This window comes from Girardinichthys multiradiatus, chromosome 13 (genome assembly GCF_021462225.1).
Source record: "Girardinichthys multiradiatus isolate DD_20200921_A chromosome 13, DD_fGirMul_XY1, whole genome shotgun sequence".
Taxonomy (NCBI): Eukaryota; Metazoa; Chordata; class Actinopteri; order Cyprinodontiformes; family Goodeidae; genus Girardinichthys; species Girardinichthys multiradiatus.
The window spans coordinates 13,827,447-13,840,040 of record NC_061806.1 but is presented as its reverse complement, the minus strand read 5'-3'; the positions used below and the strand labels follow the sequence as shown (position 1 = coordinate 13,840,040).

The window sequence follows — 12,594 nt, the reverse complement described above, 5'->3', positions numbered from 1 at the left end:
AGGTTCACCACTGTTCCAGTTTTTCTCCATTTGGCCTTCACTGTAATTTGGTGGAGCCCAAAAGCCTTGGTAATCGCTTTCTAAGACTGATAGAGGTCAATGATTTTTTGATGATGATTTTGATGATCCTCTGTTCTTGAATTTCATCAGATTGGGGAATGATGAAATGCTTTTTGTGATCTCTAGGCTACGTTGTGTTGTCAGACAAGCTCTAATTAGGTGATTTCCATATTGTAAAGGTGTGGCAGTGATCAAGTGTTTGTCAAGGGAAATTGATCCAGAAATATGATTACTTCAGGCACCCACATTGTCGGATGTCATTTCTACGACCGAGTGACGGTGTCACACAATAAACTGCTTGGCTGGAAAAAATCTTCATATCAAACTGTTTATATGTGACACCGCTCCGAGCAACCAGTTTTGAGTAAAGGTAGCGTCACTGCAACTCTCTACTCCACTTAAACAGGTGTATTCCCCTTCTTAGTCCCTAGTGTGGCTTAATGGCCTTATGTATCACTTTACTTTCTTTTTGTTTTTCCAAAGCAAGGCAAATTAGCTCTTCCTCCTTGTCCAATGATGCCATGGCAGAAAGCATGGGAAATGTAGGAATTTGTCACCAGAAATATAGGAAATTGGTACGCTCCACTATTAAACCAGATTTTGTTTAATAGCGGAGCCAAATCTGGAATAATATAACCTTGGGGCAGTGATTGCAAAACTTGTAGTGTAAGAGTGCTTTGAATGGTTGGTTCAGTCAATTTATCATGATTTAGTCGGGTTAAAAAAAATGAATGCTGAAAAGAAACTATTGCAAAATGTATTATGTGGTCCCATTACTCAGTTTGCCTCACCACCAGTGGAAAGGAACTTCTTGCACTTTCTCTGGTAAACAATGAACTATTGATTTCTCTATTCTTTGCCAGACAACAGGAGACCAAATAGGCTGTGGCTAGGATTTGTTTTGAGTTATCCGTTATATACTCTATGGAAATTTTATTTATAAGTTATCATCTGCAGTGTTATTTGTTCTATAGTACTATTTCCAAGTGAGGTTTGCAACATGTAACATTTTAAACAGATTTAACAATACATACACAGATGGATTTCATATAATCTGAATATATTTTACTTATTACTTTTACACCATAGACCTGGCAGAGACTGCAAGCGACAATTAGCCTGTAAAACTAAATCGGGCACATTAACATGATGGACTGAAGTGATCATGTTAATTTATGTGTTTATAAACTTATAAATAAAGAGGAATCAATTAGACTTATTTTACTGTAAAGCGAATAAGATACAATATATTGTTTCTTTCAGGGTTATTAAGGTAAGAGTAGTTCAGTATACTAAAACATAAAATAACTGCAATACTTTACAGCTCCTCTCACTATTCTCTCCAGGGCACTTTTAGGGCGCTAGCTACAATGTGACTTTTATCTGTCATATTGTAGCTAGTGTACTAAGCTGAGATGCAGTATGTCAACACAGTCTTAAAAAGACAAGGCTATTAGATTTTGTAAGATGAATGAATGTAAAAGTCTGTTTAACAGTCATTATCCTAAACTCTTAAAGATCTCAGTGGCAATTCAATTATCATAACTCAATCAAGTTTACTCTTATTTATAGTGTAAATTGCTTGGACTGGAGCCATTTCTCCAGACGTTCTGAACAAGTTGATGATTAAACTCCTAACAGGATAATAGAGTCAAAATAATTTCAGCAATAGCTTTTCTTTTGATGCTTTACTGCATCCGGATTGAAGAGAGATAACTCAAGCTCTTTGAAGCTTATCACATCAGTATCTCTGTGTTGTCATCTATCACTTTTTTTGTACATGCACCATAATTGATGCCCGTTTCTAACAGCCAAAAGTCAATAGCTGGTCACAACAGTTCATTACAAGTCAACAAAGGACAGATGACCATTTACACTCTCCTAAGGGCAGTTTAGAGTGTCACATTTACCGGACATGCATTTGTTTTAGACTTTAGCAGGAAACCGGAGTACCCAGAGAATGTCCATGCATGTACTGCGAAAATATTCACATAGAAAGAAAACATCTGAAATATGAACCTTCCTGTCTTGCTATCTTAGCTCACCAGAAATTCTGGTTTTGTTAACTTGTTGATAACAAACTTGTTAACTGTGCCATGCTTTGCTATCAGAAATCCAGACATTTTTGGCACAGCTTTACCTGTTTCCAAGGTGCAATGATTAGGGACAAAAATCTGACCAGATGATCACTACAAGAATACTTGTATTACTGAGAAAACAGACAAACGTCTGTCATCTTATGACATGTTTTTACTTGTAAAGAGTTTTTCACAAAATGAACGAAAAACTGAAATCTGAGAAAATCACAGGGTAAAGACTTACACATAATACATGAAACTTGATTTTTTGTGATTTAAACAAATGAAGTATCTAATAAAGTATCTCTTCTCGCTGGAAGATCCTGCATCTCCAGTCATTCTGCTGGTATCCCTCTGCTATACCTAAAGACATAATTCTCATTTTTGCAACTTTTCGTTTTCAATTGGTTCAGGCTTGTAACTCAACAATAGTTGCCTTGCTGTTATTTTTTATTTTGTTTATACCACTGTGGTGTATGGTAGCCCAGCGCGAGCACCTTCAATTTTGTTGTACCCCCCAGCACAATGACGATAAAGACTATTCTATTCTATTCTATTGTTATATTAATTTCCATATCCAAAAGAGGTGAAAGAACAAACCAAGCACAATCTGAGAACACAGCCAGAAGTTAAAGCGAGGTGATGGAGTTATCAATGCATACCACAATGTCCACTTTAGACTAATGTAGTGATAGCAGATTCTCAAGCTCAAGCATCATTTGTCCAGTGAACAAGAGGGACTAAGGAGACGTAACCAACAGGCACCCTAGGGAAGGATTTAAAACCTCTATGGTGAGCCCAGTCTGCCTGCAATTTATCACAGCACTGAGTGACCACTTTAGGAAGATATTGCAATTTCTGCTCCAGCTCTGTCCAGCATTGTTACTCTAAAGCCCAATGACATCCAATTTCTCTAAACAACTGTCATCAGAATTCTTTATATTAGTGAGGCTTGTAGTAATTGTGTTTGTATCACTTGCTTTACATACTTAGTTCATGTTTTCTCATAATGACTTGAATTCACTAGAGTAACACAGCTGTTAATACTAAAGTTACTGTTTTCCAAGTAAAACGTTTGACTCTTAAAAGTCCCTTTAAGTTAACTCTATGCATGTAGTGCTTGAAAGGAAAGGTAAATACCTGGAAGGCATATATGGTTAAATGTTCTCTCCTTCATTTGGCTCAGACACAAAAACAATGCTGACAGGGCAAATTATTGGTAAAACCAAGAATTGTCTTATCTGATTATTTTATGCTCATAAACAATACAGTCTTCTTGATGGATCTGGATGTTGACTCCTTCTGAGCTATCTGTCCTAGCCATGGAAGGAACTGTTGAGTTTTCTTCACTGAGCATTTTTTTCACATAAATCCAAGATTCTAATTGCTTCATAATCCTGGGTAAAATGTGTTTCCAACAGAGGTTGATGGGTGAGGAGCAATCTGTCTTGTGTTCACCTCACGGAGGTCATCCATGTTTCCTGCACAGACGATTTATATTACAAAACATTATTACGACATTCAGTTGAAACCAACTGACTGTGGAAAATGATCCATAACCTTTTTGTCTCAATGTTTGACATCAAAAATCAGACTAAACTTTCATGTTTAAGGTCATTTAAGATTCCCCAAATTATTTTGGTTACCATAATGATTTCTATTTGCTAAATGCCAGAACAAAGAAAAATGACTTTTCAAAGAGATTTCTTTGAAACTTTCTTTAAATTCATAAATTTTTATCAAACTAAGCACAGATGAAGATGTCATGGCTTAGGGTTAGGGTTAGGGGTTAGGTTAATTTACAAAATGACTTAATTGGAGGCACATCTGTGGATTTATTTAAGAGCAACACCTCAAACATCTTGCTTCTTGTGTAAAATCATGGACATATTAAAAGAAATCAGCCAAGATATCAGGAAGAGAATTGTGCACCACATGTCTTATTGATCCTGTGGTGCAATTTCCATATTCCTGAAGGTTGTGTGTCCCAGAGATGGATGTGTTCCAAAATATGATGAACAACATTACAAAGATTGCTGCACAGTGGCGCAGTTGGTAGCACTGTTGCCTTGCAGCAAGAAGGTCCTGGGTTTGACTCCCAGCTGGGGGTCTTTCTGTTTGCATGTTTTCCACGTGCATGCGTGGGTTCTCTCAGGTTGCTCCGGCTTCCTCCCACAGTCCAAAAACATGACTGTCAGGTAAATTGGTCTCAATCCCTCGGCGTGAATGAGTGTGTGCATGGTTGTTTGTCCTGTGTTGGCCTGCAATGGACTGGCGACCTGTCCAGGATGCACCCTGCCTCTCGCACGTAGACTGCTGGTGATAGTCACCAGCTCCCACCGTGACCCACTATGCAATAAACGTTATAGAAGATGAATGAAAGAATGAATGAATGAACACCACAACAAAAGTAGAAGATCCTAGCTGAAGGTGGTAAAAGAGTGTCATTAAGGAAGGAAGTGGAATAAAGTGGCAGTGTGAGATTTCCACACAATGCTGTTAAAGACGTCACATTGCCTTCTTGTTTAAGTGAGAGTGACTCAAAAGACTTTTTGTTAAAGGGCAGTTTGTTTTTAACTTGACTTACTCATTTACTTAAAATCAATGGAAAGGCAGATTACGATATATTACATTTCATACATTCAAGAGTTGTGTATTTTCTGGCTCAAAGGTATTGATTACATTGTTTTAAATTTAGGCAAGAAGCAGATAAGCCACGTTTAACTAAATAGAAACAGACTTCTTACTATACTCCCCTCATCACAATCCTTGCTGTTTCTGCCTCACTGCTGCTTGAAGCTCACTTTTGACTCTGAACTATTTTGGCTTTAGAAGCTTAGAAAATCTGATTGATCTAAATAAATTAAAAAAAAGGACCTTTATGGGCACAGAATTATAAACAGGATGTTCTGCCAGATTTGAAAATCATTTGGACCATCTGCCCATCACCGGTACTGGATTTTCAGTACAGCAACACGCTTCAATCTCATGTTCTTTTCATTTCAGGAGTGTGTGGTTTTACTTATTACCAACAAAACTGTAGCATTTATATATGGAGGGGTTTTATCACACCAAATAAATGCTGAGGGATTGTTGCATGTTTGTGTTTATGACCTTTTGTTGTTGATGTCTTTGCAGGAATCCTTGCGCACACATTGGAGTTATTTATCAACAGCCCCACGGAGGCTTTTAAACTTTTTGTGAGCCTTTAACTCTGAAGTCTTTCTTTCTCAAATCTTTAAACACAAAGTTTGGGTCGATTCCCATGGATCTCTATTAATCTCTAGTCTCTGTAAATTTCTGCTTCAAGTGTGTCCTCCCTTTAAGCCAATGGCTTTAATGTCCAACCCACACAAAAACATGGCAAACCCTCTCCTTTCCCTGGGGTACCTTCAAATCACCTCTCTGAATAATTCAGCCAGCTTGCTTTGTTTATTGATCACCCTCTCCACTTCTCTCTCACACAGCCACATCCTTCACTTAACACACACGCCGGGAAGCACCGTAATTACAATTCCACACCGCTTCAAATCAGCGCTCTTCCCCTCACTGATTCCAACTAGAAGCAGATGTTTGCTTTGGTTTTCAGATCACTGCAGGAAAATTCATGAATTCTAAAGAGTTGAATCCTTCGTTCATAGGACTAATGCACTTGCTGCAAAAGTAATTAAGTTTTTTAGCCTATTATGATATCCATCCATCATCTATACCTGCTTATATTTGTAGGGCTATCTGTGGTGTTTGCTGCCTATTTCCAGCAGTCATTTGGTGGATTAGTTGAATTTAATTAATTTAGACTGTTTGGAGAACATTTATTTTCAAGTCTTACCAAGGATTCTCAATTTGATTTAAGTCTGGACATTGACTGGGCCATTGTAACAGAAGAATTCTGTCATATAAACCTGTCGATTGTAGCTTCGGCAGCATTTTTATGCTCTTTGTCTTGCTGAAAGTTGACCCACACCACTCTCAAATCTTTGGCTTAATCTAACATGTTTTCTTCCTGGATTTCTCAGCATTTATTTTCGTTACATTCCCATCAACTTTGACCAGCTTACCCATCCCAGCTGAAGATAAGTGTTGTGAGTGATGTGCTGTGCTTTTTTTTATCAGTGGTTTTCTTCATATACCAGCTGTTTTTATATTGATGTTAAAAACCACACAGATGGACTCTATTTACTAATTAAGTGGCTTATAAAGTTAGCATCTCCCATGGACCTGGCCTCAGGCAAAAGATCAGAACATTAGCCTTGGCTCTGGGGCTCGTATGTGCCCATTACGTGAGGGGATGGATGTCAACATTTGGTGCAATTGCAGCTAGGTGGAAGATGAGGACGGGGACCTGGGTGTACCAATTTCTGGAATCATAATCAGGCTATGGGGACAGGGAACATCCCCTCACTGGTGGGTAGTGAGCCCGAGCTAGTGTGTGAAGTTGAACAGTACTACATAGATATAGTTGGACTCCCCTCTGCACACAGTTTGGTCTCTGGAACCCACCCCTGGAGAGGGACTGGACTCTCTCCTACTCTGGAGTTGCCCAGGAGAAGAGACACTAGGTAAGTATGGGGATATTTACAAGCCCCTTGTGTATCGCTTTGGTGTTGGAGTTCTCCACTGTAAACAAGACAATCACGTCTTTGTGGCTTCAAATTATCTGTGCTTATGCACCAAACAGCTACTTGGAGTACCCTGCGTTGTTGGAGTCTCTGGATGATGTCCTGGAATGGTGCAATATGGCGATTTCCTTGTGCTCCTTGATTGGGTAACTTGAGGGAGGTGATAGGGAGGGACAGCCTCCCAGATCTGAATTTAAGCGGTGATTTGTTATTGAAGATCTGTGCTTGGCATGGGATGTCTAGAACAAACCTCATGTTAAAGCACAAGGTAATTTACAACTGTACTTTTTACCACACCACTTTGGGCCAAAGATCCATTATCAATTTTGCAATCAAATCAGAAGACCTGCTGCATAATCTCTTTGACCATTGGGTAAAGAGAGGACTAGAGCTTTCAACTGATACCCTGGTTTTGAAATGGATCCAGTGGCTGGGGATGCTAGCAAACAGAAATGTTAACACAAACTCGCACCACGGGGAGAGATATATTATTAGATACGGTGGGGATATAGAGTACAAATAGGCTATGTTCGGTTTGTGTTGGGCGCCCCTAGAGCTGCACATTCTACCTGGTCCTGCTCATGGTGTTCACGGGTAAGATCTAAAGGTGTAGTTGTGGGGAGAAGGGTGTGAATATGTTCAAATACTTGAATACTTTACATAAAAATGGTAGACGTTTTTTGTTGCATGTTTGGACATCGTCTAACACCATTTATCTTTTTATTACTTTACAAGGGAACTTGGCAGAAAATATGTTAAACATGAGCAAATGAGACCAAAGGTCCAGTCAAATGCTGCTGACATTTATGTTTTAAAACCTTGCTGAAATCTGGACTGTGTTTAGATGATAAGTGTAATGGCTCAGAGACTAGTCGTACTAGCATACTTTAAAGTGTTAAAAGATGCCCCTGATAGGCTGCATGTAGATAGTTTGGTTTGAAGATAGTAAATTCAAACTCAGTAATCAACATCCTGCTTTAAAATGCTGGTTTTCAAAGACATTGTGCAGAAAAGGTGGGTGTTGCTTGATCCCAGCTACACTAGTTTAGGGGGTTTCCAAAGAAATGGACACACTTTTACCAGATGCACTTTTGAACACCAGATGTATATAAATCATTAATCAGTGTTAACATAGGCCCATGTGGTCAGATCAGGTTCATTATAATATGTCGTTGTGAATATTAGTTTAAATGAATATTAATTAGTTTGAATATCTGAAGAATTTTTCTGCAGATGGGTATTTATGATCTTTATTCAGCCCAGTTAGTCTGAACTTAGCCAAATGTTTTCACCTTGAAAGATAAAGAAACCAGATAAACAAGAAAACAAACAGAAAGAGATTTTCTGCAAAAGAAATTGGCATACAGTATGAATATCGCGTTATTACAGTTTTACAAACAAATGTACAACGAATAGGTCATAAATAGGCTCTCATTGGGTGACAGGTGGGGAGCCAACTTGGCATGTTTTTTTTCCATCAAGGAGAAGGTACTTCCTCTTATGAGGAGTACTCAAACTCCTCTGCGCTGCGCCGGCCAAAATCCATCCACCCAATATAGTCCCTGTCTGCTATCCGATGCTTGCTGCCCAGACCACCACCTTTTTTCTGGGCCATGGAGTTTCTGCGCACAGAACCTGGAGGCAGGGATGGGAGGAGGGGAGAGATCGTGGACGGAAAAGAGAAAAACTCAAATTAGTATTCCTGAGTGTACAGAGAATCTTTTTGCGCAGAGAAGTACTTTTATTTCACCAAGAACCTCTAACTGATCAGAGACTGAATGTAACTGGGAAGCAAGACATTAAATATGTTTACTTTGCCAAGCTGAGTAATTCAAAGATATTCCCACTGGTTAGTGCTTTTTTGCAAACATTTAGCTCAAATTCTCTGCCTTAAAACAGCACTTAGCAGTCAGCTGAAAACCATTAAGTGTTTCTGCCTTCCATCATGCTTCTGGCATCTTCAGATGTTTGGATTTTACATTTTTTCCTCTCTAGATTTGAGTTTGAAATTGCTCTGTCTGTAAACACACACACACCCACACACACACCCACACAGAGAAGCCATGTTCGCACATGCAATTTGGCCAAAAGAAATGGGAGATGCAGCAGCAATGGTTGGATTAAAGTCTGACAGCGCCTCATTAGTCTGTACATGATTGCATATGAATGTGCACAAATTTGTGCCTCTGTTTCTCTGAATAGCTATGTCAACCTCCTCATACCCTTTGACACCCCAACATCTTGTGCAACCTCTCTATCTCTGATCTCCTGAAATACCAGTTTTCAACTTATTCGATTCCAAGTGAAGGGGAAGCAGAGCTGCTATGTGTTTGGTAATCAATCCTGTGCTCACAGAAATGCAGTTTCACTCCACCCACATCCTCCCACACATCACACACACACCCACACAAACAGATTTGAACGCAGAGCTTCAGCTTCCTGCTGAGCTGAGGAGACTGGCCGCAGAAGGCTCGACAACGACACCTCCCACACCAAAACATGCAAGTGAACAGCAAGAATGCGAGCAACAGACACCCACAAACACAGTCCAAACAGAGGCACGCACAGCCCCTTAGGTGTTATATTTTAATTTCAGTGTGCCCTTTTAGCATTTTGAGGATCTCTGCAACTGCTACAACGAGCTCCAAGTTTTTGATTCTATTTTTTGGGTCTTAATGATTATGCATATAATGCAAGAGACAAAGAGAAGCTTTAGCACTAAACCTCTGTGTTATAGTTTAGCTGCTCAATTGTGGTTTCATGACAATTTATTGGAGTATGTGGAATTATAAATAAATAAAAAAAAGTAGTGTCTCTTTTTTCCAAGTTCACAGTTTTTCCCCCTTTTTGGGTAAGTGTGTTATTTTTATTTTCTTTCACAATAAGATGACTGACATGCTGACTGGTTAAAATTGAAATTATTTTAGGGGCACTAAAGGATGACAAATTAATTAATTAATTAATAGAAATAATTAAATAAATAAAATAAAGCTCAAATTAAAGAAGGCTTGGTGGCATTTTGGATATTTTTTTAACCTATTCCATAGTGTCCCTTTAATCAGTTAGTTTTGAACTGTAAGTTCAACACTTGCTCTTTTCACACAAAAACCTTATGCATGACTTAGAGGAGCCAAGATCCCTGAAGCATCAAAAATGTACCTTAGACTATAATATAAACCCTGCAGCTCCTTTGACTTTGAAGTAGTTGTTATTTTCTGGTTAAGTGTACATTGAGCAAGTTCCATCAATGCTTTTGCTTAAAAAAGAAAGAAAAAAAAAATTTTAATTGAAGATGCAGAAAATATCAGTTTCAAATCTTTGAGCAGAATCTGTTGTCACAAATTTCCCATGGTTCACTCTGGTGAAATTGTTCCGCACAAAGCTATCATGCAGAGAAAGAGTCAGGATATGTGAGATCCTGGTGTGTGCATCCCTCTGCCAGAGAGATCAGAGTCCTTTACATAAACACTGACAACAAGAGAAGAAAAAAAAAGTCAAGTGAAGTCGGATTTGGACTTAAATTTTATGAGAGGAAAGACCGGAAGGCTGTACACCCTAGAAGACTCTTTTTCAAACCACAAAAGCTTTTCAGAGCCACTAATTCATTTTACAAAGCTGCCATAGCACTAATTCCAGTTAACTGCTATAACCCAGGGGAGGAGAACGGCATAAAAAAACCAACATAATTTGCAAATGCTGCAAGATGTTCTTTGTATTTGCACGCACACACACACATACTCACACACACAAACACAGAGTAGTTAACCCCAACATCCTTTGTTAAGACTGAAATCCCCATTCCTTGCACACACCTTTCCTTGAGGAGATTAGCCTTGCAAGCAACTCGTTGAGGTTTGCACGGGAATCTGCATCCTCCTCATCCTGAGAAAGGGATTTCAGCTGGCTGCTTGAGCGGCTGTGTCGGAGGTGGGTCTCTCCCAGAGTGGGGGTGTCAGCCTCATAGAGAGCTGCTTAGCACAGAGAGAACAAACACATGAGATCATACTAAGATTTGAAAACTTGGGTTGATTTGTTGGAACACGCTCATACCTTCAGACGGAACTGGGAAGTAGCGATGCTCCTCTTCCAGGGGCTGGGGGGAGAACGGGAGTCCCAAGCAGCTTGAACACAGGACTGCCAGCACAGCACACACACACAGTCCTACAGTCATCTAAAGCACAGAGATAACACTTTTCATGAGAAGACAATTGACACCAGGAGTAATCTTCTACAATCAGACAGCTCGGACCAGTCTACTGCTCTTCCATGGAAAATGATCAGTGTGACTTCAGTGAGAGTCAGAATATTCACTCTGCTGTCCAGGAGCACCTGTCACAACAAAACAGCTTCGCTCATAGCAAATTAGATGGACCTGGAGAGCTTGAGTGCAGTTTATAGCCCATCAAACTGACCTGACACTATTCAGGGAATACAAATTCTTGGTCAGTTGTCATCAAGCAAAATCTCCAAGAAAAGACGTTTTTGTTTTATAAATTAAGATTTACAGAATTTTTGTTTTATTCACAAGTCCAATTTAACATTGGGAACAAGGGGCAGAGAGAGCAAGATTTAAAGGTATACAAAGAATCAGTGAATTTTGTCATTTTATTTAGAAGGAAAATATTAGTTTTAGTGGAACTGAATAGAATAGATGTTTTGTCACCTGCAATTTACAATAAAATGAAATTTTTAAAGGAACAATCATACAGACACGAATAAAAAAACACAAGCCACAAGGGAAAGTCACCAACAATAAAAACATATAAATTAACAACAAGAATATAAAATATTGTCTCCTGAAAACACTTCAGGACAACAAAAAAAAAAAAACAGGCTTCTTACCTTGAGAAACAGGTTTGCTGTATTAAAGAAGTGTGTAAGAATGAAGTGAGCACTTCTCTGATGAGTGGGAAGGATGCCCCTTTTATACTCCTCGCTCAGCCCCTCTCAGTCTATCTGTGTGTGCGTACGTGTGTGTGTGTGTTCAGTGTTTGTGAGGCTGATGCGATACAATAGCCTACTTCACTTTTACTGTGGGTTTACGCGTCATAAAATAGTAGATCTGGAACTGCATGTTTGTTATGGGTTGGAAACATAACGCATGACTGTAAACCTAAAGGATGTTGATCAATAAGAACTGCCTCAAATTGCTATTGAAATATTTAAGAGTTGACGATTTTTTAGTTAGTCTTTCAGATAAAGAGTTTTTCGCATGAGTGATATAGCTTGTGTTGGTGTCTTTGTGTTGGGGGCGGTTAGGGGGCTATTGTCTGGAGTGCATAGCTGTGAGTATGTGACACACCCCCACGCATGGATGTTAGATGTTCGAAAAGTGGGAAGAAGCACAAAAGAAAACTTTACTTTACATTTTCTGGAATAGGTTGAAGTGAGATGTTCTAGCTGACCCTACTGCCTTAATCACACGGGATTAACCTGGTCCATCGATTACGGCTGTGTGGGAAATCAATGGGTTCAAGTCGATGGCTATCGATCAGCTGTTCTGACTTAATGTTTTTATTAATAGGGTTGAAGGTCTGCTGATGCACACTATTGGGATATCTGTGTGTCTTACCTGCTGCTGAAACAGTGGGGACGAGGAAACAAGGCATTGATGAGGCTTACACATGAAGTAACATGGGCAGAGAATTCATTGAGTGATACAGGAACTCATTCATTATGGTACTCTAATTAGGAGTAAAAAATGACTGACAGATCAAAAGCGCACACTTATATGTCACAGTAATCAGTTTTTGACCGAATACATACTGACATTCAGCGAAATAGGAATTAGGAGGTTATTTCTCTCAAAAACTAATCTGAAAATCTCGAAACTGTAC

General features: G+C 39.2%; 1 protein-coding gene across 2 annotated transcripts; it reads right to left on the bottom strand.

The window, feature by feature from the left end:
- Positions 1–7,991: 7,991 nt before the first annotated feature.
- On the bottom strand, positions 7,992–11,739 carry LOC124878955 (cholecystokinin-like). Of its 2 annotated transcripts, none has more exons than XM_047383164.1 (4): positions 11,600–11,739; positions 10,808–10,928; positions 10,570–10,728; positions 7,992–8,392 (listed from the first exon to the last, which is right to left on the bottom strand). In XM_047383164.1, exons 2-4 carry the CDS (start codon positions 10,926–10,928, stop codon positions 8,256–8,258), a joined length of 417 nt encoding a protein of 138 aa, XP_047239120.1. In that variant the 5' UTR covers positions 11,600–11,739; the 3' UTR covers positions 7,992–8,255. The 2 variants fall into 2 exon arrangements, with proteins under 2 accessions (XP_047239120.1, XP_047239121.1); XM_047383165.1 differs by having other exon boundaries at positions 10,570–10,725.
- Positions 11,740–12,594: the final 855 nt, after the last annotated feature.

Bases quoted from the DNA above. Each gene is read 5' to 3' on its own strand.
- LOC124878955 (XM_047383164.1), bottom strand. From the start codon at position 10,928: ATGACTGTAGGACTGTGTGTGTGTGCTGTGCTGGCAGTCCTGTGTTCA. The intron at 10,729-10,807 runs GTATGAGCGTGT...CTCTGTGCTAAG, and splicing joins CTTCCCAGTTCCGTCTGAAG to CAGCTCTCTATGAGGCTGAC. The intron at 8,393-10,569 runs GTGTGTGCAAGG...CCCTGCCTCCAG, and splicing joins GCTAATCTCCTCAAGGAAAG to GTTCTGTGCGCAGAAACTCC.